Consider the following 27046-nt stretch of genomic DNA (forward strand, 5'->3'; position numbering starts at 1 on the left):
GTGGTGTTGGAGGGGTAGGGTGGTGTGGAAGGGGGTAGGGGTGGTGGGGAGGGTTAGGGGTGGGGAGGGGGGTGGGGCGTTGGAGGGGGTAGGGGTGGTGAGGGGGTAGGGGTGGTGAGGGGGGTGGGGCGTTGAGGGGGGGGTTGGGGTAGGGGGCAGCGGCGTGCAGAGGGGGCGACGGTGCGTTGGCCCCGGCCATCCGTCGCCCCCCCTCTGCACGCCGCTGCCCCCTACCCCAACCCCCCCCCTCACCACCCCTACCCCCTCCAATGCCGCCCCCCCCTCTCTCAACGCCGGTACCCCCTCCTCTCTCTCAACGCAGGTAACCCCTCTCCTCTCCTCTCAACTCAACGCCGCAACCCCCTCCCTTCCTCCTCTCAACTCAACGCCGCCACCCCCCCCCCCCCCCCTCCTCTCAAACGCAGGTAACCGCCTTCTCCCCTCTCAACTCAATGCCGCAACCCCCCCCCTCCTCTCCTCCCAACTGAAACGCCGAACCCCCTCACCCCCCCCCCTCCTCTCAACGCCGCAACCGCCCCCTCCCTCCCTCTCCCTCCCTCTCTCTCCCTCTCCCTCCCTCTCTCTCTCCCTCTCCCTCCCTCCCTCTCCCCCCTCCCTCCCTCTCCCCCCTCCCTCCCTCTCCCCCCCCCTCCCTCCCTCTCCCCCCTCCCTCCCTCTCCCCCCCTCCCTCCCTCTCCCCCCTCCCTCCCTCTCCCCCCTCCCTCCCTCCTCCCCCCTCCCTCCCTCTCCCCCCTCCCTCCCTCTCCCCCCTCCCTCCCTCTCCCCCCCCTCCCTCCCTCTCCCCCCCTCCCTCCCTCTCCCCCTCTCCCTCCCTCTCCCCCTCTCCCTCCCTCTCCCCCTCTCCCTCCCTCTCCCCCTCTCCCTCCCTCTCCCCGTCTCCCTCCCTCTCCCCGTCTCCCTCCCTCTCCCCGTCTCCCTCCCTCTCCCCGTCTCCCCCTCTCCCTCCCTCCCTCTCCCCCTCTCCCTCCCTCCCTCTCCCCCTCTCCCTCCCTCCCTCTCCCCCTCTCCCTCCCTCCCTCTCCTCCCCTCTCAACTCCGAACCCCCCCCCACAAACGCTGGGGTCTTTCTCTTCTCCTCCTCCCCCCCCCCCCCCCCCCCCCCAAAACGCCGGGTCTCTCTTCCTCCCCCTCCCCCCCCCCCCCACGCTGGGTTTCTCTCTTCGTCTCTCCCCCCCAACGCCGGGTCTCTCTTCCTCCCCCCACCCCCCCCCAACGACGGGTCTCTCTTCCTCCTCCCCCCCCCCCCCCCCAACGCCGGGTCTCTCTTCCCCCCCCCCACACACGACGGGTCTCTCCTCCTCCTCCTCCCCCCCCCCCCCCCCCCCAACGCCGGTGTCTCTCTTCCTCCTCCCCCCCCCCCTCAACGCCGGGTCTCTCTTCCTCCCCCCCCCCCCCCCCCCCACCCCACCACGGCCGGGCCTCTCTTCCTCCCCACCACACAAACGCCGGGACTCGCCACTTCCGCAGCGGGTGAAACTGACGCGTATCGCGTCAGTCCGCTGCTGGCCCTTTCGGGAACGGAGATTACCGGCTTAAAAGAAGGCCCTGACGCCGGAGTCATCCGCACCGCTTTTTCCCGCCGGAAATGGGTGTCACGTCGGTCCGCGGAGAATTTCGCCCACTTTCTCACCTGACTCTCCCTATTTCCTGTCCAACGTGTCCTCTGACTGGACAGCACTTTGCCTGTGGCAGTTTTAACCTTAAAATTTGAAGAATGTACTGGTGTAAGGTGCACCAGAGTAGACTAGGTAGACGATCACAGTTGACTGGAATACAATAGCTGAGTCAGCGAGAATGGAACAGTTACTACCTTCAATTCATAGGAATAATGATGAAGGTCAATAAAATATATACAAGGATTGGTGTGATAAATTTAAGCAGATTTTTTGAACGTGATTCTCCGGCCTCCCGCCGGGCCAGAGAATCGCAGGAAGGGGGGCGTGAATCCCGCCCTGACACCAGCTGCTGGATTCTCTGGCACCAGTTTTTCAGTTGGAGCAGGAATCTCGTTGCGCCGTTCAGGGGCCGTTGCCCCCACCCCTCCCCCCCGACGATTCTCCGGCCTGCGATGGGCCAAGTGGCTTCCTGTTTTCGGCAGGTCCTGTCGGCGTGAATTCCAGGTCCGTACCGGTGGGACCTGGCTCTGCCGGCGGCCTGCGGAGTCCTCGGGGGAGGGGGGCTGCACGGTGGCCTGGCCCGCGATCGGGGCCCACCGATCCGCAGGCGGACCTGTGCCGTGGGGACACTCTTTCCCTCCGCGCCGACCAGTGTAACGGTCTGCCATGACAGGCGCGGAGAAGAAAGCCCCTGTGCATACGCTGGGATGACTACAGCACAGGCTGGCGCTCCTGTGCATATGCCAACGCACGCCAACTGACGGAGGACCTTCGCACCGCTTGGCACTGCGCCAAACCCTTCAGCACCGGCAGGCACGGCACCAACCCCGCCGGAACCGGCCTAGCCCCTGAAGATGCGGAGGATTCTGCACCTTCCAGGCAGCCCAACGCCGGAGTTGTTTACACCACCCCTTGGCGCCGGTACAGCCCGCCCCACCAGTTAGGGGAGAATCCCGCCCTTTATTTGTCATTCATCTCTTTAATTGTACCCTGCAGTTTTGGAACTGAAATAATGTTATTGTCATATTTTACCCGTGTACGTGAAGTTGAAATAAAGGTCAAGCTCTATCTGTTCACAAAACTAGTTTTTTGATTCTATACAAAGGTGTGAAAATCAAGTGGCAGCATATTTTAAGAATTTTTGAAATGTTTTTCTCCTTTCTCAGTATTCAGAGGACATAAAGCATAAAACAACTCTACTGGAACTGCAAAAGATGTTCACATATCTCATGGTGAGTTTTTAACTAGATTATAAGAATTGATACAAAAGCAAAATGCTGCAGATGCTACAAATCTGAAATGAAAACAGAAATTGTGAAGTGAGGAACAGAAGTGACATTTCAGGTCTGTGACCTATTGGAAATGTTAGAAAAGTGATAACTTTTGAGCAAGTGTAAACAGGCACGGTGTGAAAAACAGCATAAGGGAAGATCTCCGGGCTGGAGAAAAGGGAAAGATTAAGCGGCAAAGATGTTCATGGTTGAAGACCAGAGGGAGTGGTAATAGGACAAATAATGAAACGAAAGATTCATCTTGAGGATTATAAAAACAGAAAATGCGGCAAATATTCCACAGGCCAGGCAACATCTGTGGAGAGAAATGTAGAGTTAATGATTCAGGTCAATGAACAGCATGGTAGCATTGTGGATAGCACAATTGCTTCACAGCTCCAGGGTCCCAGGTTCGATTCCGGCTTGGGTCACTGTCAGTGCGGAGTCTGCACATCCTCCCCGTGTGTGCGTGGGTTTCCTCCAGGTGCTCTGGTTTCCACTCACAGTCCAAAGATGTGCAGGTTAGGTGGATTGGCCATGATAAATTTCCCTTAGTGTCCAAAAATTGCCCTTAGTGTTGGGTAGGGTTATGGGGATAGGGTGGAGGTGTTGACCTCGGGTAGGGTGCTCTTTCCAACAGCCGGTGCAGACTCGATGGGCCGAGTGGCCTCCTTCTGCACTGTAAATTCTATAATCTATGAACTCAGTTTCTCCTCCGTTTCTGCCTGCCGTGCTGAATATTCCCAGCATTTTCTGTTTTATTTCAGATTTTCCAGCATGTTGTATTTTCATTTTGTATATGCGTCATCAAAAGGCAGATTCTTGAATAACTGCTCTTCAAACATAAAGAAAAGGAAAAAAGAGAAGCAAGAGAGAAAAAAACAAAGCTGCAAAGAATAAAGAAACAAAATAGAGGCTGAACCTTAAAATTGTTGAATCTGGAAGGCTTGTAAAATGCCCAATTGAAAGATGTGGTGTTGTTCCTCAAGCTTGCATTGGAATACTGCAAGAGACGAAGGACAGAGAAAGGTCAGGGTGTGAGCAAGATGGAGAATTAAAATGGCAGGCAACTAGAAGCTCAAGCTCATTTCCAATTTTCCAAATTCTGATAAAAGATCACAGATATGAAATGTTAACTCTGTGTCACTTGATCCTGTCAGACCCATTAAATGTTTCCAGTTTCAATTTGTTTCCATTTGTTATAAGGATTAATATTGGTAGCAGTAATTAATACTCTGAATTATTAATTTCTTTTGAAATGTCCTTGTTTAGGAAAGTGAGCGCAAAGCATATAATCCAAGACCATTCTGCAAAACCTACACCATGGACAAACAGCCATTGAATACTGGGGAACAGAAAGATATGACTGAATTTTTCACCGATTTGATTACAAAAATTGAAGAAATGTCCCATGACTTGGTAAATTTAAAATGTCCTTTTCATATTTCTTTAACATCAGAAAACAAAAGCTATTATTTGTCTAAAAGTGTCCTGTGTTTTTTTTAATTAGAAAAACACAGTGAAAAGCTTATTTGGAGGAGTTATAACGAATAATGTAGTATCATTGGTAAGTGTGCTTAATTTTGCAATGTCAGAAGCTTGAGCATCTTTTCTTATGAAAGTTGGTATGGTCAATGCTAAAATTGCAACTCTTTTTAAAATCCAGGATTGTGAACATGTTAGCCAGACAGCTGAGGAATTCTACACAGTTAGATGCCAAGTGGCCGACATGAAAAACATTTATGTAAGTTATGCTTAATTTTGTAAGCTGAAACAATGCAGATTGTTAATGCCCTAACTACAAAGATAAAATAAAGATGAAAAATCTTCAAAAGGCCCTTAAAATGTCAGCATTTCAGGACATTTCAACCTTCCCAGCATCACCCTTCATTCATGTCTGCTTAATATTTTCAGAATAAAATAATAATGAATAATAAGGTCTGCGATCCCTGTAACAACAAAACTATGGATGAGTGTTTGTTATTGTTCTTTATTCATTGAATTATTGCCTCCTTCAAAATATAATAATTGACAACAATTGCAATAGAAAATAGACCTTCACAGTCAAAGGGCCAGCATTTAAAAAAAAATAAACATTTTATTAAGGCATTTATGATTTTTGTTTTTAACAATTTTGAATGCAAACATAAGAGTAAGTAACAGCCACCAACCATCAACCATACTCAGCCAACATGGCTTACACACACATTTCCTCAGTCCCCCCTCCACCTCTTAATGATCACGCCTCAGCTATCCCCCCCTGCACCCCCTCATATCGTATCTGCTAACAGCTTAATTTTCCCCGAAGAAGTCAATAAAATGACTGCCTCCTCCGGGCGAACTCTAACGTCGTTCCTCTCAGGGCGAACTTGATCTTCTCAAGCCTGAGAAACCCGGCCATGTCACTAACCCATACCCCGATTTTGGGGGCTCCAAGTCTCTTCACGCCAATACGATCCGTCTCCGGGCTACCAGGGAGGCAAAGGCCAAACCGTCAGCCTCTCTTGCCTCCTGGACTCTCGGAACTTCCGACAGTCCAAAAATTGCCGCCTCTGGACTCGGCGCCACCTTTGTCTTTAGTACCGTGGACATGACATCGGCAAATCCTTGCCAGGTTCCCCGAAGCTTCGGACGTGCCCAAAACATGTGGACATGATTTAAGGGCCTTCCCACACACCGCCCACATCTGTCCTCCACCGCTTCAAAAAAAAAACCTGTTCATCCAGGCCACAGTCATGTGTGCCCAGTGGACCATCTTAAATTGTATCAGGCTGAGCATGGCAAATGATGAGGACTCTACTCGGAGCATCCTCCCACAGACCTGCCTCTAGTTCCTTGCCCAACTCAACCTCCCATTTATGCTTTAACCACCCCCCCCCCCAATCTGGGTTCCCTCCCACTCTGAGGCCTTTATAAGACCTTCCCCTCCCCCACTCCCACTTTCGAAACTACCTTGTCTTGTGTCCCTGAGGCGGTAGAAGCGGAAAGGTCAAGACCTACCTCCGTGCAGTCAGTCACCTGCAGATAACGGACCCCATTCACTCCTGGCAGTTCAAATTCCTCTTCCAAGCACGGAAATCTGCCGTCAACGAACAGGTCCCCTAACCCTTCTCGCTGCCACCTCCGAAACCCCATCCAGCCGCCCCGGCACAAACAGGTGGTTACCACAAATTGGAGTCCATGCAGACGCTCCCTCCACTCCCATATGCTTTCGCCACTGTCCCCATACCCTCAGGGCTGCCACCACCACCGGGCTTGTGGAGTACTGTGCCGGTGAGAACCGCAGAGGTGCCGTTGCCAGTGCCCCCAAGTTTGTGCCCTTACATAATGCCGCCCCCCCCCCCCCCCCCCCCCCCCCCTATCTCCTCTCCTGCCCCCTCGCCTGAATCACAAATACCTCACTCTTACCCATATTCAATTTATACCTTGAAGACTGGCCAATTTCATCATGGGTCCGCATAATCTCTTCAATATCTCTCTTTCCCCCCCCACCCCCCCCCTTCATTGGGTCAGAAATATACATGAGTTGGTCGTCCGCATATAACGAGACCCTGTGCTCCAGCCCCCTCCGCCACGGACTATCCCCTGCCAGTCCTTTGACGCTCTCAGCGCCAACGCCAGTGGCTCTGTACCCAAAGCAAACAACAGTGGGGAGAGTGCACCTCCCTGGGTCAAAGATCGTGTTCCCCTCTCTATCCTTCACTCCCCCTATCTCCCTAGCCGCCTCCCATTTCCCAAGTTGGTATGCTAACATTCTGCTGGCCTTCTCCCCATATTCATACACTGCCCCTCTCGCGTTTCTCAACTGCCCCACCGCCTTCCCTGTAGACACCAGACCAAACTCCATCTGCAGCTTTGCTGCTCCTTCAATAGCCCTGCCTCATGGGCCACCGAATACCTCCTGTCCACCTGAAGAATCTCCCTAACCAATCTGTCCATCTCTGCCCGCACCACCTTCCCCCAATGCGCCCATATCAAAATAAACTCTTTCCCCCCACCCCCCAACGTGTTGTTTACCTTCACATAACTTCGGATGGCCTCCCTCACCCGCATGCACACCTCCTCCTCCGCTAACAGTCCTACATCTAATCTCCAGTGCGGGCGCTGGCCCCCCTCCTCACTCACTCGTAAATCCACCCAGTGTGGGGCATGGTCCAACACTACAATCGTCCAGTACCTCAGCATTTGCCACCCTCGCCAGAAAAGTCCCACCCAAAATGAAAAAATTGATCCGGGAGTACATTTTGTGTACATGGGAGAAAAAAGAAAACTCCTTCGATCTCGGCCGCCCAAACCTCTACGGATCCACCCCTCCCACCTGCCCCATAAACCCCTTTAGTTCCTTCGCAGTCGCTGACACCCTCCTTGTCCTCGAGCTCGACTGATCCAGCCTAGGATCCAAAACAGTGTTCAAGCCCCCCCCCCCACCACTCACCATAATGTACCTAACCCCCGAGTCCGCCACTATGTTTCACACTTCAAATGACACCAGCTTATTAATCAAAATCGCTACCCACCTAGTTTTAGAGTCTAGCCCCGAATGGAATGCCTGTCCAATCCATCCTTTCCTCAGCCTTGTCTGATCCACCACCCTCGGGTATGTCTCTTGTAGCATTGTCACATCCGCCTTTAAACTCTTCAGATGCACGAACTGGCGAGATCTCTTGACTGGCCCATTCAGCCCTCTCGCATTCCATGTGATCAGCCTGATCGAGGGGGCACCACACCCATCCTCCTCCCGATCAACCATAACCCTTCCTAGGCCAGCCTCCACCCCGCGTCCCTCGCCTCCTCAGGCCCGCCCTCGGACGCCCATTGTCATCGAACCCCACCCAATCACCATTCATCAATCCCTCCCCTGTCAGTAGATCTATCCCCCTTCTCTCTTTCCCCCCTCCCACTCCATAACTAAATATCAGTTCCATCCCCTATCAACAAACTTATCACCTGCTTGCCCCCCCCATTGCGCATCCATGAGCTATCCCCCGCCCATGGTGCCAAGCATCCTACCAACCCCCCCCCCCCACTGATTCCCCCCAGCCCTGCTCAACCAGCTTACTTATACAAACATTACAATCCCCAACAAACACACAGAAGAAAAATCAACCCACCATCCCCCATTGAGAACAAAGCAAACCCATATTCAAAACTAAGCAACGGCCCCAAACTTAGTGCAAAAATGGTTCATACAAGCCAGAATAAAAGAAGTTTAACAAAAGTTCTAAAACATAACCATTCACTCCAAAGTTCAATGTCCTTCATCTCCTGCCAGTCCCTTGTCCCTGATAAAGTTCATCGCCTCCTCTAGCGATCCGAAATAAAGTTCCTGGTCCCCGTATGTGACTCATAAATACGTTGGGTACAACATGCCAAACTTCACCCCTTCTTAAAGAGGGCCGACTTTGCCTTATTGAAGCTCGCCCTTCTTTTGGCAAGCTCCGCACCCAGCTCCTGGTAGACACGCAGCTCAATGCCTTCCCATGTGCAGCGCCTTGTTTGCCTGGCCCACCTCACAAATCTGCTCCTTATCCAGGTACCAGTGAATTTGTACCACCATCGCCCTCGGCGGCTTGTTTCTCTGTGGCTTCCTCATAAGTGCCTTGTGCTTCCACTTCCAAGGGCCGAGCAAACGCTCCTTCACCTAGCAACTTCTCGAAAATTCGTGCCACATATGCACCGGAATTCGCTCCCTCGCTGCCCTCCGGCAGGCCGACGATCTTCAGATTCTGTCCGCGTGATCTGTTCTCTAGATCCTCCACTTTGTCCTGTACCCTCTACTGATGGTCCATGGCAGCTAGCTGCTCATCTTGTTCACCCACCACCTCCTCCACCTTCTTCATCGCCTGGCCCTGGGCTTCTAATCTCAGTTCCATGCGGTCGATCTCTGCTTTTATTGGATCCACCACCCTGGCAAGTCCTCCAGATATTCCTTCCTCTGCTGAGCAAATTGCTCATGCAGAAAGGCCACAAGTTGATTGTCGACCACTGGGCTGGCAGACTCGGACCCTGACCCTCCGCCATCTTCCCCTGTGTCGCAGGCTCCAAACCAGTTCTGTTCCACGAATCCAGAAACCGGTGAGATACTCTCTTCTTTCACCTCTCAAGTACCTAGTGCTATCACTCAGTTCCACCATAATTTGGGAGAAAAGGTCCAAATGTCCACCACTAGCAGGAGCCACCAAATGTGCGACCACTCACACCATGGTCGCCACTGGCGACCGGGCCAGCATTTTTAAAATGCATTATTTCGTAGTCACAGATTTTGCTTTCTCGTTACTAAATAATCTTTATGCATCAAAAGGGACATTTTATAATTTTATTAAAATTGCAAAGCGATGCTTATTAATGTGAATTACATCAGCATTTTTTAATGTCTTGAAGTCAGTACAGCATGATGAACTTATTTTTAATTGTATAGTGCAGTATTTATGTTAGATATGTTTTACTGTTTGTGTTAGCCATGGCTCAGTTAGTAGCACTCTGACCTCTGAGTCACATGGTTCTGGGCTCATGTCTAACCCGAGGACTTGCGCAGAGAAATCTATGCTGACAGTGTAGTATGGAGAGCGTCCTCCACTCGGAGGTGCCACCTTTCAGATAAGATGTTAAACCAAGGTAGGATCTGCCTTGGTTCAATAGATGTAAAAGATCCCATGGCATAATTTCAAAGAAGAGTAGGCAAGGACGAGTTATCTTTGGAGTCCTGACCCGTATTTATCCTTTGTTACGATCCTAGTTGATAAAACTGGGTGGGAAGATTCCAGAATGGATCTTTGGATCAAAAGACCGTAATTTTAACTTTTTTATCAAACGTGGAGGAACAGAGTCACAGGACCGCTAATTAGCTTTAACAACAGGGAAAATACATTTATTAAACATGAAAAAATGGATTATAATACAATACTCCTTTACTCTTCTTCCCGCCTCTCCATCTTAACAAATACACATTGGTTTTAAGGTTAATAGGAATGACAAAGTACGTTTGAAGTTACAATGGTCTCATTGACACACCATGTCCCTTTGCCGCACACAAAAGATAATTGTGGTCAAAAATGCATTCCTTTCTGCAACACCAAGTGAATGTCTATGGATGCCTCTTCAGAATCTCCTCAGATGATTGTCATATCAGAGTTTCCAAACTCTAACCCCCAAAACATGCTTTAAAAATCTTCTCTCTGAATCATATCGGTTTGCATTCTGAAATCCAGTCCACATTTGCCAACACACTCTTGTGAACAGGCATTCCGCTTCTCTTTTACCAGTGAATTCAGTCCAGGATTTTATACCAGCCCCTTTTGGGATTTCTTGGTGTTCTATGAGATTCAATCAGCACTGTCTTCCCAATCGTTTTAAAATCTGTTACGCATATTGTGGTAAGACATTCCAAACTTTAGGAATACTTTATAAACCTATCTTCTCACCAGCCAATTCCTTCTCCGTTTTGTCTGTGGTGCCCATGAATGGTATACTGTTCTATTTCCAGGTTTCTAGAACCAACCGTCCTTCCATTACTCCGGAGCTTGCTTTCTTGCACATTACTCCACTGTACAGCTTTGAGCAGAGCTGAAAGCCATGCCCACAAATTAGCTAAACTAAATCTTCAAAAATGATCTACCTTGCAAGGCCCCAGTAGCTAAGCAACACCCACATGCTTATGCCTTTTATTTATTTTTCATGCCGTAGCCTCTTTAAGCACAATGGAAGAATAGTTGGATCTTAAGCAATCTTCACACATGCAAGTACCTTTGTCGAGCATGAATCTAACTATAGGTTTTACCCTTCAAGCGCAAAAACATTAAATTAAACCCACTTAAAACTGTACCTTATGTCTTATGTTTGCCAATGCAAATAGAAATTCCTTAAAACTACCTTTGTATTCCTAACACCATCACTTGGCAACAAAAGATTATCTATCTTTATCACATTGTGGGAGTTTGTTGTGTGTGAATTGACAGCCATGTTTCCTGGTGAATATTCTTCAGAAAGTGCTTCATTGGCTGCAAAGCACTTTGAGATTATCTAATTATTGAAAGATGCTGTATAAATATGTGATTCTCTTTCTAGGAGTCGCTTGATGAAGTTACTATCAAAGATACTCTGGAAGGTGATAACATGTATACTTGTTCCCAATGTGGAAAGAAAGTACGGGCTGAGAAAAGGTTTGATTTAACTGTAAATATATCTGGATGCTTTCATTTAACTGTTCCACTGTAATTGCCTTTACAGTGTAATATTTTTAAATCCGTAAGCACGATGGTATCGCTTAAACATTCAACAACATGGCCTACTCCTATTTTCTATGTGCCTATGACTGCTAATAATTTTTGATGTGGAGATGCCGGTGTTGGACTGGGGTGAGCACAGTAAGAAGTCTTACAACACCAGGTTAAAGTCCAACAGGTTTGTTTCAAACACGACCTTTCGGAGCGCAGCTCCTTCCTCAGGTGAATGGAGAGGTATGTTCCAGAAACATTTATATAGACAAAGTCAGAGATGCTGGACAATGCTCCCTGGATCTGTAATGATTTATTACCTGCAAATGCTCGCATTCCAAGCATTGTCCAGCATCTCTGACTTTGTCTATATAAATGTTTCTGGAACATACCTCTCCATTCACCTGAGGAAGGAGCTGCGCTCCGAAAGCTCGTGTTTGAAACAAACCTGTTGGACTTTAACATGGTGTTGTAAGACTTCTTACAATAATTTTTGAGTAATGGAAATTTCTGATGGAGTGAGATAACTGAAATTATTTCATATTTGTTGATATTAAAATGTGGATATGAGAGCTCTTTCTGGGCAAGATGGGGTACTTAACCAAACTATCTGGGGGTCCTGGTTTAGCAGTTGCCAATTACCCCTTTAACAGCATGTGCAAATAGCCTTTCATTGTTATACAGAAGAAGGAGATGAAGGGGGAACTGAAGGGAATGCCCAAGGTTTAGGGTTGAGATAATGGGAACATCTGATGGTGGAATAGTATGGTTAGTTGAGAAATTAATGAGAAACATTATAATAAAAAGTAGGAAATGAGGACAATAAATGTGTGTTATAAACCCTGGAGCTTTGAAAGAGGCTCCTAGGCTGGATGAAATGCTCTCTGTCCCTTGGAAGAGCTTGCAATGAAATGTTTGCTTACTTGAAGCTCCTATATTCGAGAGTGGCCAATTTTACCACAACAATGATCATTGGAAAAACTTTATGTTAAACTTTTTAACTGTGTATTTTGGAATGATTCAAATTCTGCTGTGGAAATATTTCCCTCCACTAGCACCATGGTACGCATCTTTAACTTTGATGTTACCTATGTGAAATAGGAAAAAAAGGTAAAACAGGAAGGAATGTCTTTGCGATATAATCTGTCTTGTACTTTAGGTTAAACAAATATCTCTGAATAATTTGACATGGGCATTAACTACTAGTCAATTAAATTCTATCACATATTTCTAGTGACCAGATATGTAAATTTCCTCTCTGTGATTGCTATTTTTTTTTGTCTTTCTTAGGGCTTGTTTCAAGAAATTACCTCGAATATTAAGTTTCAATACCATGCGATACACTTTCAATATGGTTACAATGATGAAAGAAAAAGTCAATACTCATTTCTCTTTCCCTCTGCGTCTTGACATGACACCATACACTGAAGATTACTTAATGGGCAAAAATGACCGCATAGATGGTACTGTAATTACTTTATCCAGTTTAATAATACAGCTTAATTGCAATTAGAAAATAATTTTAATGATTCACTTTTGCTTTGAAATGAGCAGTTAATCACCATTCCCTGATTTTAAGTAACTAATTTTGGTACATGTTATTGATGCTAATTATCAAGGTATAAAATGCAGTTTCCTACAGAGTTTCAATGCTTTATACTAATTGAGGTTTTCTTTTCATAGTTTAGCATTTTCTGAAAATGAGCCTTAGATGCAGACTTCAAAATCACAATAGTTATAGCTACACGCTCTTGTAGTGGGCTTCTGCTAAGGAGGTTAATACTGAACAATCTTTAAAAGGAAAAAGAAAGCTAGGTGGGGTAAATCTGTGCAGGTTCTCTCTCTTAAATGTGTATTTTTGGTTAATTATGAAAAATGTTTGCTCTTGAGCTGTCCCATCAATTGCACAATGCCATTTGTCATAACTTGGTAGAAAATATTGTTTGCATAATTTTTAGCTTCATAGAGAATTTAAAGTTTCTTGTACCTGCTTCCTTTGTCCATTGCTGTGACATACATAATAGATTAAAAGGTTTTTGTCCTGGAGTTACTGCACCAATTTCCATCAGTTTGGTGCTGCTACATGCTCACTGATAAAGGACTTTTCAGCATTTGAGTCAAGAGCATAGCAGTCTTTATAATTAAGCAAAAAAACTGTGTACCTGTCAATACTATGCTGAAGAAAACTTAGTATCAGATATAGTTTTAATTGTCATTTTAGGTTTCAAAGAAAATGGCGAAGTTAAGCAAAGTGAAAGTTTTGAGTATGATTTGATAGGAGTAACAGTACACACAGGAACAGCAGATGGAGGACATTACTACAGTTTTATCAGAGATATCGTGAATCTTCATGCTTACAAAAATAACAAATGGTAAGCAGATGTTTACGGTGTAAATTTTCTTTCAAAGCCAGTTGTAGAAGGTCGTTATGAAAACAGCAACATTCTGTATTTTCTTTTTCGTAACATTTCTTTATTAATGATTAAAAGTATTAAATTTTATTTTGTGTTGTTTAAGATTCTGGGTAAGACTGGGTAAAAATCTAATACCATTTGTTTTAGGAGCTGTAGATTTACTTGTTAATTTTTTTAGGTATCTATTTAATGACGCTGAAGTAAAACCATTTGATTCTACCCAACTTGCCTCTGAATGCTTTGGTGGAGAAATGACGGTAAGTTATGTTTTTTCTGTATTTTGCAGAAGTAAATGCAAGTGGTGATGGTACTCATTTCCTGGCATTCACTTTGTTCTCCCTTTAATTACAATAATTGTACTTCAGCATATTTTATTCCTCTGCTTACTTACTTAGAATACTTAGCTGAATAGATTGAGAATTTTATTTCTTTCAAGTCTTTACTTTAGTTGGGTGCTCCACAACACAGGTCTTTACATAGAAAATATGAATCCACAGTGACTGCATTCACCCATAATTCCTAATAGGAAAAAGATGATGCAGCCTCCAAGTGAGCACAGAATTATTTTAAAATATTTTTTTAAGTTACGAGTACCCAATTTTTTTTTCAATTAAAGGGCAATTTAGCGTGGCCAATCCACTTACCCTACACATCTTTGGGTTTGGGGGGGGGGGGGGGGGGGGGGCGGCGAGAGGCCCATGCAGACACTGGGAGAATGTGCAAACTCCACACGGACAGTGAACCGGGGCTGGGATCAAACCCGGGTCCGTGGCGCCGTGTGACAGAAGTGCTAACCACTGTGCCGCCCTATTATCAGCCCAATTCTGAATGTCCTTGATGAAGCAGAGGAAGATGGTGTGCCTAGGAAAATGTACTCCACACGGACAGTGACCCGGGGCCGGGATCTAACCCGGGACCTCAACGCCGTGAGGCCGCAGTGGTTGCCACTGTGCCGTGCTGCCACGTGAGCACAGAATTATTTGTCTAGAAAAATAAGCAATTTAGAGCAAAAACATGTTGAAAAGAATAAATAAATTAAGCAAGTTGATAATTTTACAGAAGCATATCCTTTATTTTCGGTGTACCTTTTGGATAGAAAAGACTAATATTAAAATGTGCAGTAACTGTTTTTCTGGGTTGTTTCTCTTTTTCAAAAATAAATCTTTAAAAAAAGGTTTTGAGGGAGACAACCTTATGAAGAGAAACGATGCCCAGCTTTACAAAATAATTCACCTCGCCGTTGCCCGTTAACCCATTTTCTATTGGACTTATTTTTTTTCTGATGAAGATCGATTATGTTGATCAGGAAGATGGTACTGGAAATTACTGTACACCTAATTTTCTAGTTTTGGGAACTCTGATCATTTTTGGGTTCATCGCATGACTAAAACAGCTTGGATTGGAGATTTTCAAAGCTGGATTGATGGTGCCATTGGAAAAGATAATGTGCAGCTCAGAAAAAATATCAAAAGGTTCCTGATCTCAAAGTGTACAGTGTGTTGAATAGTAGTATACTATTTGAATGGAGAGAGATTGCAGAACCTGATGGTGCAGAGGGATCTAGGCACTCTGGCACATGAATCGTAAACGGTCACGATGCAGGTACGGCTAGTAATTAGAAAAGCATATGGAATGTTGGTGTTTATTGCAAGGGGAATGGAATATAAAATTAGGAATGTTTTACTGCAGCTGAACAGGACATTGGTAAAACCACATCTGGAATACTGTGTACAGTTTTGGTCTCATTATTTGAAAAAAATATATTATTGAATTTGGAGCAGTGAAGAAAAGATTCACTAGACTCATTCCTGGGATGAAGGCCTTTGCTGTAGAAGAAAGGCTGAACAGGCTGGGTCAATACCCATTGGTGTTTAGCAGAATGAGAGGTGACCTTATTGAAACATACAAGATGCTGAGGGGACTTGATAGGGTAGATACCAGGAAATTCTTTCCACTTGCGGGGGAGACTAGAATTATAGGATAGAGTTTAAGACTGAGGTGAGGAATTTCCTTTTTCTCAGAGGGTCGTTAATATGTAGAATTCTTTTCCCCAGAGAGCAGTTGAGGATGGGTTCTGGCATTTATTCAAGGTAGAGTTGGACAGATTTTTGATAGAGCAGGGTTATTGAAGGCAGGCAGGAAAGTAGATTTGAGACTGCCACCAGATCAGCCATGATCTTATTGAAAGGCAGAGCATTAATAGCCGAATGGCCTATTGCTGCACCAAGTGCCATGTTCCTATGTCCCCCCTCAATTAGCTACTTTTATCTGGGTTGGAGATCGTGGTGCTACAGTTAACATCAGCATTCCTGGGGCAAGGAGGGAAATTAGCAGCCATGGTTTCTGCTCCTGATCGATTTCTAGTGCTCTCTACTTGGAAGTTCCTGAGTGAGGATTAATTGGTATGTCCCCCCTCCAATTATTTGACCCATCCCCACCCCAGCCCCGTATATAAAATAGCATGCTAACATTCACCAGCCAGTCTCTTGGGTCAGTTGTAGGGAAATTATTGGAAAAGGTTCTTGGAGATAGGATTTACTCACATTTGGAAACAAATGGACTTATTAGTGATGGACAGCATGGTTTTGTGAAGGGGAGATCGTGCCTCACTAATTTGATCGAGTTTTTCGAGGAAGTGACAAAGATGATAGATGAGGGAAAAGCAGTAGATGTTGTGTACATGGACTTCAGTAAAGCCTTTGACAAGCCTTTGACCTCATGGTAGGCTGGTACAAAAGGTGAAGTCACGTGGGATCAGAGGAGAGCTGGCCAGTTGGATACAGTACTGGCTTGGGCACAGAAGACAGAGGGTAGCAGTAGAAGGGTGCATTTCTGAATGGAAGGCTGTGACTAGCGGCATTCCACAGGGATCAGTTCTGGGGCCTTTGTGCTCGTGGAGTATATAAATGATTTGGAAGAAAATATAGCTGGTCTGATTAATAAGTTAGCAGACGACACAAAAATTGTTGGAGTTGCGGATCGTGAAGAGGATTGTCAGAGGATACAGCAGGATATAAACTGGTTGGAGTCTGGGGAAATGGCAGATGGAGTTTAATCCGGACAAGTGTGAGGTAATGCACTTTGGAGGGTCCATGCATGTAGGAATTACACAATAAATGGTAGAACTCTTGCGAGTACTGACAGGCAGAGAGATCTGGGCATGCATGCCAACGATCACTGAAAGTGGCAACGCATGTGGATAAGGTGGTCAGGAAGGCATATGGCATGCTGGCCTTCATTGGTAGGGGCATTGAATATAAAAATTGGCAAGTCATGTTGCAGCTGTACAGGATCTTAGTTCGGCCTCATTTGGAATATTGTGTACAATTCTGATCGCCAAACTACCAGAAGGATGTGGATGCTTTGGAGAGGGTACAGAAGTGATTTACTAGGATGTTGCCTGGTGTGGAGAGCATTAGCTATGAGGAGAGGTTAGATAAACTCGGTCTGTTCTCACTGGAACGATGGAGGTCGAGAGGTGACCTGATAGAGGTCTACCAGATTGAGTGGCATGGACAGAATGGCTAGTCAGATGCTCTTTCCAAGGGCCAGAGAGTCGAGTACTCGAGACATGGGTTTAAAGTGTGTGGGGAAAAGTTTAGAACAGATTTGTGAGGCACGTTTTTTTACACGCAGGGTGGTAAATATATGGAACCCGCTGCCTGGGGGTGTGGTGGGAGCAGGTCCGATAGCGGCATTTAAAGGGCATCTGGACAAATATATGAATAGGGTGGGAATGGAAGAATACGGACTCCGTAAGTGCATACAATTTTAGTTTAGGGAGGCTTGGAGGGCTGAAGGGCCTGGTCCTGTGCTGTATTATTCTTTGTTCTCTGTTGTTATAAGCATTAGAAAATATCCGATACCCTGGAGCTAAGGAATCAACACCTTCAAGTGAGGTGGGAGAAAATTTGTTTGAGAATCTGCTGTAATTTGTATTACACTAAAAATAGGCTATCTGCCAGGTGAATCCTCGTTTTGTATAAAAATGCCCAAATATTTAATAAAATTTCAATGCTAAATCTGATTCAAAGCATTTGTATTGGACATTTGCAAAACAAAAGATCTTTATTATTTGTTGCAGCTCTGGCAATATGTCCACAAAATAATTTTGACCCCTTTTGCTTTTTCTTCATCCTGTCCACATAACCGTTTTCCTTCTTTGCATCATTCTCTACAAGCCACTGTTTGTAGAGTTTAACAGTACCTTTCAGTAATCAGTGCCGTTGTTACTTAACCCACTTCCTGACCTCCCTTCAAAGCAAACTTGTTTGACATTTATTTAATGTCCAGTTAACATGTTTCTGTGCAACAAATAGTAACAAACATTTAATATTTCAAGGCTTTACACATGTTACTTGTTAAATTTTAGATATTGAATTAGGAAAAAGTTTAATTTTTATTTTTATTATGTTTAGACCAAGACTTATGATTCTGTCACAGACAAGTTCATGGATTTTTCCTTTGAAAAGGTAAATTTTCAGAGAATAATCAGGATTTAATGTTTATGTTTATTGCTATTTGTAGACGATGATCATTGTAATGCTTTTTTAACCTTCACTTTTGGTATTGCGCAGCTTTTGTCTTGCTCGTCTAAGTGAAGTGGGAGAGGCCCGTATTGAGTGTTAGGATAAATGTTCTTCATAAAATATGGCAGATAGACGTGTTTCCTTATAGAGATGGATGTAACTAATTTGCATATCTTGAACTTTAGTGTGAAAATACTTTTCACCCAGAATTTGAACACCTGAATTCTGTCTTGGAACCCATGTCCTGAAAATGAAATATGATTTCAGTTGTGCTAATCGTATTTTTATTATGCTAATGAGATTTCTTTATTCTGTCACTTGTTGATATTGGCTGGCATTGCACATGGGAGTAAAGACTAAGTGCAGTTTGGAGATCAAGCCAAGTCTGGGAGTAAGATGGGCCAAGCAACAGGAAAACAATGTAGAGGGAACCCGGAGGAAACCCATGCAGACACTGTGAGAGAGGGCAAACGCCACACAGTCACCTGAGGCCAGAATTGAACACTGGTCCCTGGAGCTGTGAGGCAGCAGTGCTAACTATCTTCACAGAATTCCAGTAGATTTCAAGCATGATTTCCTTTTCGTAAACCCATGCTGACTTTGATTATACTACTGCTTTCCAAATGCTTGCTGTGAAAACCTTGATAATGGACTCTAGCAATTTTCCTACTTCCTTAATGACCTCTCGTTCCCTGTTTTCTCTCTGGCTCTCGTTTTGAATAGTGGGCTCTATCCTCCAATCTGTAGGAGTCCAAAGTATTTTGGAAAATGATCACCAACGGATCTACTATTTCGAGGGCCACTTCCTTAAGTACTCTGAAATAAAGATTATCAGGCCCTGGAGATTTATCTGCCTTCAATCCCATTAATTTCCCCAAAACCATTTTTCTGCTAATACTGATTTTCTTCAGCTCCTCACTAAAACTTGTGTTTCTCAGAACTTCTGGTACATTATTCATGTCTTCCCTTGTGAAGACAGAAGCAAAGTACGAATTTAGTTCCTCAGCCATTTCTTTGTTCCCCGTTATGAATTCCTCGGTTTCTGTCTGTAAGGGGCCCACGTTTTTTTCCAATCTTTTTCTCTTTACAGACCTGTAGAAATTTTTACATTCAGTTTTTATGTTCCCTGCTAGCTTACTTTCACATTGTATTTTTCTTAATCCTTAGTCTGCCTTTGCTGAATTTCAAACTGTTCCCAATCCTCCATTCTATTGCTTTTTCTTGCTAATTTGTATGCTTCTTTTTTGAATTTAATACTATCTCCCATTTTACGATTCACTCGGCCTCCTCTTGATAGCAAGTTCCAGATCATGCCCCAAAATAGCAAGAATATCATCAACCCTCATTTGCATTCATTTCAATCTCATTAACGAGATTGAATTTGAATGCAGCGGCCTTCCGGAAATTACCCGTGCCCCAGCGGGAAGTCATGCGGGTGTCGTTTAGTATTCCTTTTCAAAAGTGGAAACCTGGCGCAAATGCCACTGAGGGGAAGTCAGGAGGTGAGTAGCCATTTCCATTTTCCTGCATGTAGCTCAGACGCACTTGAGCTGGTACCCTGGTGTTTTTGTGGGCGAGGGGGCTCTCCGGGGGGGTTGGGACTTGGTCAGGGGGCTGAGGTGTTCCAGGTCAGGGTTGCCTCCGGAGGGGGTGGGGGGGGGTAGGGGTGGTGGTGGTGATGAGGGACTGTGCACCTGTGAGGCCTTCAAGCCATCTTTAAATATTATGGAGACCCATAACAGGGGCAACAATTGCTGCAACCTGTCTGTCCTACTAGACTCTTCCAGGTCACAGCCCTGCTACGGTTTCTATCCTGAAATTCAATTTTCCTCCCTTTGACTGTGAGCAGCCTCTGTCTTCACAACTGAAGGTTATTTCAAGTGAGGAATTAGCTTTGTTAGTTGTGAGAGCATTTCCCGCTCCTCAACTCAAGTGCATCCTCAAGGGCCATGTGCCATGCCTCAGAGGATGATTACTGCATTGCATATCCTGCAAGCTTTAATGCCTGAACTCTCGGAGCATCTGCACCATAGAGGCAGCTGCCAAACATCAAACACTAAAGAGCAGTTGAGGGCCCCGGGATGGAACTCCTAACTGATTGTTAGTCTCTTTCCTTCTCCAGTTTCTTCCAGCTATAACTATATTTCCTGGAGTTGCTCCCGAGGAGGCTGCCCTTGAGTTGCTTGTGGCAGCTGAGGCAGGCAGACGCTGTTGAAGGCAGCAGCAACACAGGCTGGAGACAGTACCCTATGTGTCGGGGCAGCTGCACACCCTGAAGACCCGGCCACCCATCCCAGGAGGCCCCAGCTAACTTACTGGTGGTACTGGTGTGGCTGTGCCTCCCTGTTCTGCCCACTGCTCCTGAGATGTGCCAATGTTAGGAGGGGGTTGGAAGAAATGGAGACCACCGTAGTCGACATCATCTTTATTAGTGTCACAAGTAGGCTTATATTAACACTGCAATGAAGTTAGTGTGACAATCCCCTAGTCGCCACACTCTGCCACACACCTCCAGGTACACTGAGGGAGAATTCAGAATGTCCAAGTCTCTTTGACAGGCCCTGGGTTGGCCCCCAGTGCTTCTTCCTTCCCTTGGGGCCTTCAGGGACTCCATGCGATGGAGGGGGAGCTGGAATGAGTTCCAGAGACCTCGGAGTCATCTGGCACTGCCAGTCCTGGAGGCTCCCTATTGTCTGCACCATGGTGTCGTAGAATCATAGAATTTACAGTGCAGAAGGAGGCCATTCGGCTCATCGAGTCTGCACCAGTCTGTTGAAAGAGCACCCCGCTTAAGCCCACGCCTCCATCCTATCCCCAGTAACCCCACCTAACCTTTTTTTGAATACTACGGGCAATTTATCATGGCTAATCCACCTAACCTGCACGTCTTTGGGCCATGGGAGGAAACCGGAGCACCTGGAGGAAACCCACGCAGACACGGGGAGAACGTGTCTGTGCAGACCACACAGACAGTGACCCAAGCCGGCAATCAAACCTGGGACCCTGGAACTGTGAAGCAGCTGTGCTATCCACCGTGCTGCCCACTGTCTACACGCTCTGTGATGCTCCTGAGTGACTGGGCCATGGTCTGATTGCTTCAGCAATGGCTGTGTCTGGGACACGTCCCTCAGCAACTGGGTCATGATGCTGAGGTCATCAGCCTGGTCATCACAGACAGAGCCATGCCTTGGACTCCACCACTCAAGACACGAGGTTGTGCTCCAGGTTTTCCACTGCGGTCTCCACCCTAGCCTCGGTGCAGCACATTGTTGGCAGCATCTCATACACCTATAGCTTTTGGGACTCCTCTAATTAGCCTTGCAGGAATGTCGCAGACACCCCCTCCTGAGTCTCACGGCTGTGCCTATCATCTCCATCAGCTCTGGGATAACCTTGACCAGAGGCGCGGCATCTGGCTGAGACCCAGTTGGTCCTTTGATGCGGCGGACGTCCGACTACTGTTTCCGTTGGATGTTCCTGCCTCTACCTGATGTTCATCAGCAATTGTGTGGTTCTCAGCAGATTGTGCCCCCCGAAACCTGTGCACTAATTTCGCTTCTGTGCTGGTGGAAGGTGCGGGTGATAGCTGTGACGCCCTTTCCCATTCATTATGGGCTACCTTCTCCTGCGGAGACAACGAGAGGGCATTGTGAGCCGCATGCTTGAAGGTCAGGGAGGTCTATAGCAGGAGGCATTTGTGGGCGCCGCACTTGAACATGAAGGGATGTGCTGAATTGTGTCCCTTATCTTGAGCACCTGCCTTCCTTTCTCCTCCAATCACTTATATTTTCCCACCTACTTCTTTTCCATTGTCTCCAAGCCCCTCACCTTTCAATCATCTTTTCAATCCGTCCTCTTCTGCTCTGCCAAACGTTCAACCCCATTTCTTGCCCTTCCCATTGCTTTGGTGTTATTTACCTGACCCTTAACCCACTAGCCATTGAACATTTGTGTCAAATAACCACAATGGATAGCTTTTGGCTTCAAAGTTCAGCCAATGGTCTTTTTGAATATTGAAGTCCCATTAAATGGAGATGCCGGCGTTGGATTGGGGTGGGCACAGTAAGAAGTCTTACAACACCAGGTTAAAGTCCAACAGGTTTGTTTCGAATCACTAGCTTTGGGAGTGCAGCTCCTTCCTCAGGTGAATCGCCTGAGGAAGGTTACAACAGGACATTGACAGGATGCAGAGCTGGACTGAGAAGTGGCAGATGGAGTTCAACCTAGATAAATATGAAGTGATTCATTTTGGAAGGTCGAATTTGAATGCTGAATACAGGGTTAAAGGCAGGATTCTTGGAAGTGTGGAGGAACAGAGGGATCTTGGGGTCCACGTACATAGATCCCTCAAAGTTGCCACCAAGGTTGATAGGGTTTTTAACAAGGCGTATGGTATAGGGGAGATGTCAGAGGTGGTAGGTTCTTTACACACAGTGGTGGGTGCATGGAATGCACTGCCAGCAGAGGTGGTGGAGTCAGAGTCATTAGGGACATTTAAGCAACTCTTGGGCAGGCACATGGACAGCAGTAAATTGAAGGGGTGTAGGTTAGGTTGATCTCAGATTAGGATAAATGATCGGCACAACATCATTGGCCAAAGGGCCTGTACTGTTCATGTTCTTTCTCTCCCCACCTCCTCCTCTTCCTGAATTATTTGAAGAAAAGTACCTGGGCAGAAAGTGGTAGGGCTCCAGAAAAATATCCCATAAGTACAAATGATTGCATATCTGGAATTTTATGTTGCCTAAAGTATTATTTTCACAATAGAAATTTCAGCTGAAATTTGATGAAAAGGCTAAATAAATTTCAGAAAACATTTTCGATTAATTTGTAGGATCTCTATAGGTTTATTGCAATCACTGATATACTCTGATAATTAAATAGCAACAATTGTGTGGCACCATACCAATACAAGAGTGCCATCTATAAGATACTGCACTTGTGAACTTTCAATCAAACCTGCAGCCCAGATATGAACCTAACATGTAATAGTTATATACTTTACCAAGAGAAGAAATGTCTGAGGTTTTAATCTGCTGATGCAGTATTTTGATCTTAGACACACAGCGCATACATGCTGTTTTACAAGCGTGTGGACACAGAGGAAGAAAATGGGAAGGAGTACAGCTTTGATGTTTCACCAGAACTTTTGGAGGTATTGTGGTATTTTTCTGAACTGTTGACTTAGATTATTGGAAAAAATGTTGACAGAAAAGATTGAAAGTAATATTTTGTAGTTGTACAAAACAACAAGAAAAGGCCATCAAGTCTGCTCCATTATATTAATGGTATAACCCGATTGATCTTCCACGTACCCTCCTAATAAGACTATAGCCTGGGAAAGCAAAATAACCTAGGGCTGAAAGATTCTAGGAAATCGTACAACGCCAGAGATAATCAGGCAGTTAAACTATATTCGATTTCCTTATTTGAGAAGCAATCAAGTCCTCCAAAAGCCTACATTTTTCTTAACGTTGTCTATGTAGAGTACTGGGTTAATGAATATGTTAATGAGACCATAATAATAATGATTTAACTGGGACATCAACAGCCAGGTGACTGAGAGGTTCCAAGAGCAGAACAGTCAGTCTCCTGAATTACCATGTGCTTACCCTGAAGCCTTTGCAAATAGTTCTCAATAAAAGTTTGAAGTTAAACTATGCTGACTATCTCCAGTCTGTCAAAGTTCATCAAAATTAGGTAAACCAAGAAGCTTGATGTTAGCGAAATCTCACTAAATCGTGGCAACATCAAAACAAGTCTGTGCCCATTTCTGGGTCCAAAATCATCCGCACAGACAGCAAGGACTCGAGCTAAAGGGATCCTGAAAGCCTGAAATTGGATCTCCAACCTAATTAACAGTTCTTGTGTGAGCTTTCGGTGCCTATTGCGTCTCCATCAGCACCAATCCATTTCATGAGGATGGTTATCTTGCCTGCGTACCCTGCTACCAGTTGTTCCAAGATGAGTACCAGTAAAGGGTTGGGGGCAAGGGTTGGTGCTGATGGTTGCTGAAACAAGCAACAAGAGTGGATGGCGATGAATGTGGAATAATGGAAGCACTTTTGTTCCTTCTGAATCCAAAGAAAGGCTTTTGTAAATAATTGTGTAAGAAAAACATCTGCCTTTTAAGTTGGCTATAACAGCAGCTGAGGAATCCTGACAGAGGCAAGCCAGACACAAAGCTGCAAGGCATTTCTCTATATTTGTGAAGGTACTCTAAAACAGCTGTTACATTCCTTGCACATGAAAATGAAGGGCCTAACACCTATTTTAGGTGGCTACCAAGCATGACTGATAACTGGCACAATCCAATGTCAGGATGTTTGCATCCAAACTTGAGTCTTATTGCATCAGTTTTATGCCAGTAAAACAGCCACAATGATTTCCAATTTCTCACCCTCACCTTTTTAACTTTATCCTTGCAACTAAAAGGTGAAAAGATTTGGTTTGGTCCTGGTTGCCCTTCGCTGCAGGCTCAATATTCTTCTTTTGTTGCAGAAGTTGTATGCATGAACATATCCGAGACTTGTACAGCCTATGTATCATATTCAGTATCCTAGTAAAACCACTTAAAATTCTATTTATGTGCCTTGTATAACCTCACACTAGCAATTTTAAAGAACAATCAGATGCTACCCTAAGCCTCTTTTCTTGATTTGTTGTGCTTGATTGAGTTCCTGCATTGTACAGATTGTGCTCCTGGCATTTTTCGCCCCAGATTAAGAGTAATTTATCACACGTGAGGCGCACACAAGTAACTTAATCTAAATCCCTCTGCAACATATGGGTTCAAGTCCTACTTAAGGGGTTGTGCACAAAATTCAAAGCTGATCCTCCAGGGGTCACTGCAATGCTGAAGGTGCTTTCTTTTGGATGAGACATTAAACTGAGGCTCCATCTTCCTGCTCAGGTGGATGTAAATAAAGGGTCCTACGGCACTGTTTGGACTGAGAGCAGTGGAGTAATCCTTAGTTTCCTGGCCAATATAGTCAATAAAGCCTAAATCAACATCACTCAAAAAAAGTGATCTGGTCATTATCACATTGCTGCTTGTGGAGTTTGCCATGTCTCAGTTGGCTTCATGTTTTCCACATCAGAATTGTAGTCACTGCTGTAAAATACTTAATTGGCTGCAAAGAGCTTCGAAACATCTGGTAGTTATGAAAAGAGCTATATAAATACAAGTCTTTATTGCTGCTGTTTTGCTACAGCATCCAACATGATGCAAATAAACTAATGTTAAATGTATAAAATAGTGTTGAATATATGCAAAAAGCAATGAATGCTCCTTTTACAAAGAATATTAAGGAAAAAGCAGTGAATGTGTGTTCTTGAACAAATCTCAATTTTAGTGCAAAAAGCTCTTCACTGCTACTTCATTCTGAGGATTGTTCTCGATGCTTTTTTTTTCTTGTAGTGGATCTGGCATGACAACATGCAGTTTCTGCAGGACAAGAACATCTTTGAGCATACCTATTTTGGGTAAGTTCTATTGGATTTTAAACTCATTTTGCATCAATGTAACATGTCCAAATTATTGAAGAATCAAATTGGGCAAAAAATAATGTACAAATATATTATTTTTTTCCAGTTTTATGTGGCAGTTATGCAGTAGTATCCCTAGCACATTACCAGATCCAAAAGCAGTATCACTTATGACTGCTAAGGTGAGTAAGTGTTTCATAGTTGACTTTTACAGATAGAAACAAAGACATTCTTTTTATATTATAAAAAGGGGTTGTCAAGTCATACACCTGATTGTTAACATTGAATGTTTCTTTGATTGTAGCTAAGCACCTCATTTGTCCTGGAAACATTTATCCATTCCAAAGAAAAGGCAAGTGAAACTTATTAAATGTATCATATTGCATTTAATGTACATGAATAAAATCTTCATAAGCAAGGTGCAAGTACTTCTATAATAAAAGCGAAACTGTAACTGCTGGAAATTTGAAATCAAAACCAAAGTGCTAGAAAAGCTCAGGTCTGGTATCATCTGGAGTGACAGAGTTCTGGTATCATGTGGAGAGTGAAAGAGTTTAAAAAATATATATTTATTGAATTTTAATACGTAGCACTTGCAACATTACAAACAATCAACCAACAAAGATGTAAAGGTATAATGACAAAAGTTACAAACAAATCCTCAATCAAAATTACAAACTAAAATGTAAACGCTATAACTAAAACCCCTAACAGCTGATGGTATCTAGATTCTTAAAAAAGGAAATAAATGGTTTCCATCTAAGTTAGAGTCTCCCACCGACCCCCTGATGGTACATTTAACTTTTCCTAAGTGCAGGAATGACATTAAATAGCCCAGTAAGAAGTCTTACAACACCAGGTTAAAGTCCAACAGGTTTGTTTCAAACACGAGCTTTCGGAGCACGGCTCCTTCTTCAGGTGAATCTCCACATCATGATTAAATAGCCCAGCCAGGAAGAAGCACTGGGCGGGATGGGAGACCTCCAGCTAAGCAATATTTACCGCTGGGTTAACAGTGAGGCAAAGGCGACAACATCCACCCCTACCCCAGAGTGAAATGCCGGTGAGTCTGAGACTTCAATATGGCTGCCAAAAGACATGGCGCTAAAACCACCCGGAGAATCTCTGATATAGTGTTGAAAAAGGAAACCCAGAAGCTGGCAGGTTTGGGACAAGACCACAAAATCCGTGTGTGGTTACAGCTAGCACAAGTGACCAACAATCACACTTGTCCCCCACGTTTTTGAAAAACCCACTCATCCTCGCCCTTGTCAAGTGCATTTTGTGTAATACTTTGAACTGGATTAGACTCAAATGGGCACAAGAGGATGTGGAGTTAGTCCTGTAGAGGGCTTCCCTCCAAGCCTCATCAGTAAGCACAGGACCCAGCTCCTTCTCCCATCCCACCCTCACCCATCCAAGGGGCGGGATCTGACGAGAGAATATAACCATACAGATCCAACATAGACCACTTGCCAGGTTGAGCTAAGGATA

General features: G+C 45.0%; 1 protein-coding gene across 1 annotated transcript in view; it reads left to right on the forward strand.

Annotated features, from left to right (window-relative positions):
* The window catches only part of usp34 (ubiquitin specific peptidase 34), a 347321-nt gene that overhangs the window by 235616 nt on the left and 84659 nt on the right, over positions 1–27046 (forward strand). Inside the window, 13 exon segments of the mRNA XM_038808956.1 lie at positions 2804–2869; positions 4181–4327; positions 4419–4475; positions 4575–4652; positions 10973–11067; positions 12412–12584; positions 13343–13493; positions 13714–13792; positions 17954–18007; positions 23124–23219; positions 25485–25549; positions 25659–25734; positions 25857–25904. Coding sequence (XP_038664884.1) covers positions 2804–2869; positions 4181–4327; positions 4419–4475; positions 4575–4652; positions 10973–11067; positions 12412–12584; positions 13343–13493; positions 13714–13792; positions 17954–18007; positions 23124–23219; positions 25485–25549; positions 25659–25734; positions 25857–25904 — 1185 coding nt within the window.

The sequence above is a fragment of the Scyliorhinus canicula genome, chromosome 1, assembly GCF_902713615.1.
Source record: "Scyliorhinus canicula chromosome 1, sScyCan1.1, whole genome shotgun sequence".
NCBI lineage: Eukaryota > Metazoa > Chordata > Chondrichthyes > Carcharhiniformes > Scyliorhinidae > Scyliorhinus > Scyliorhinus canicula.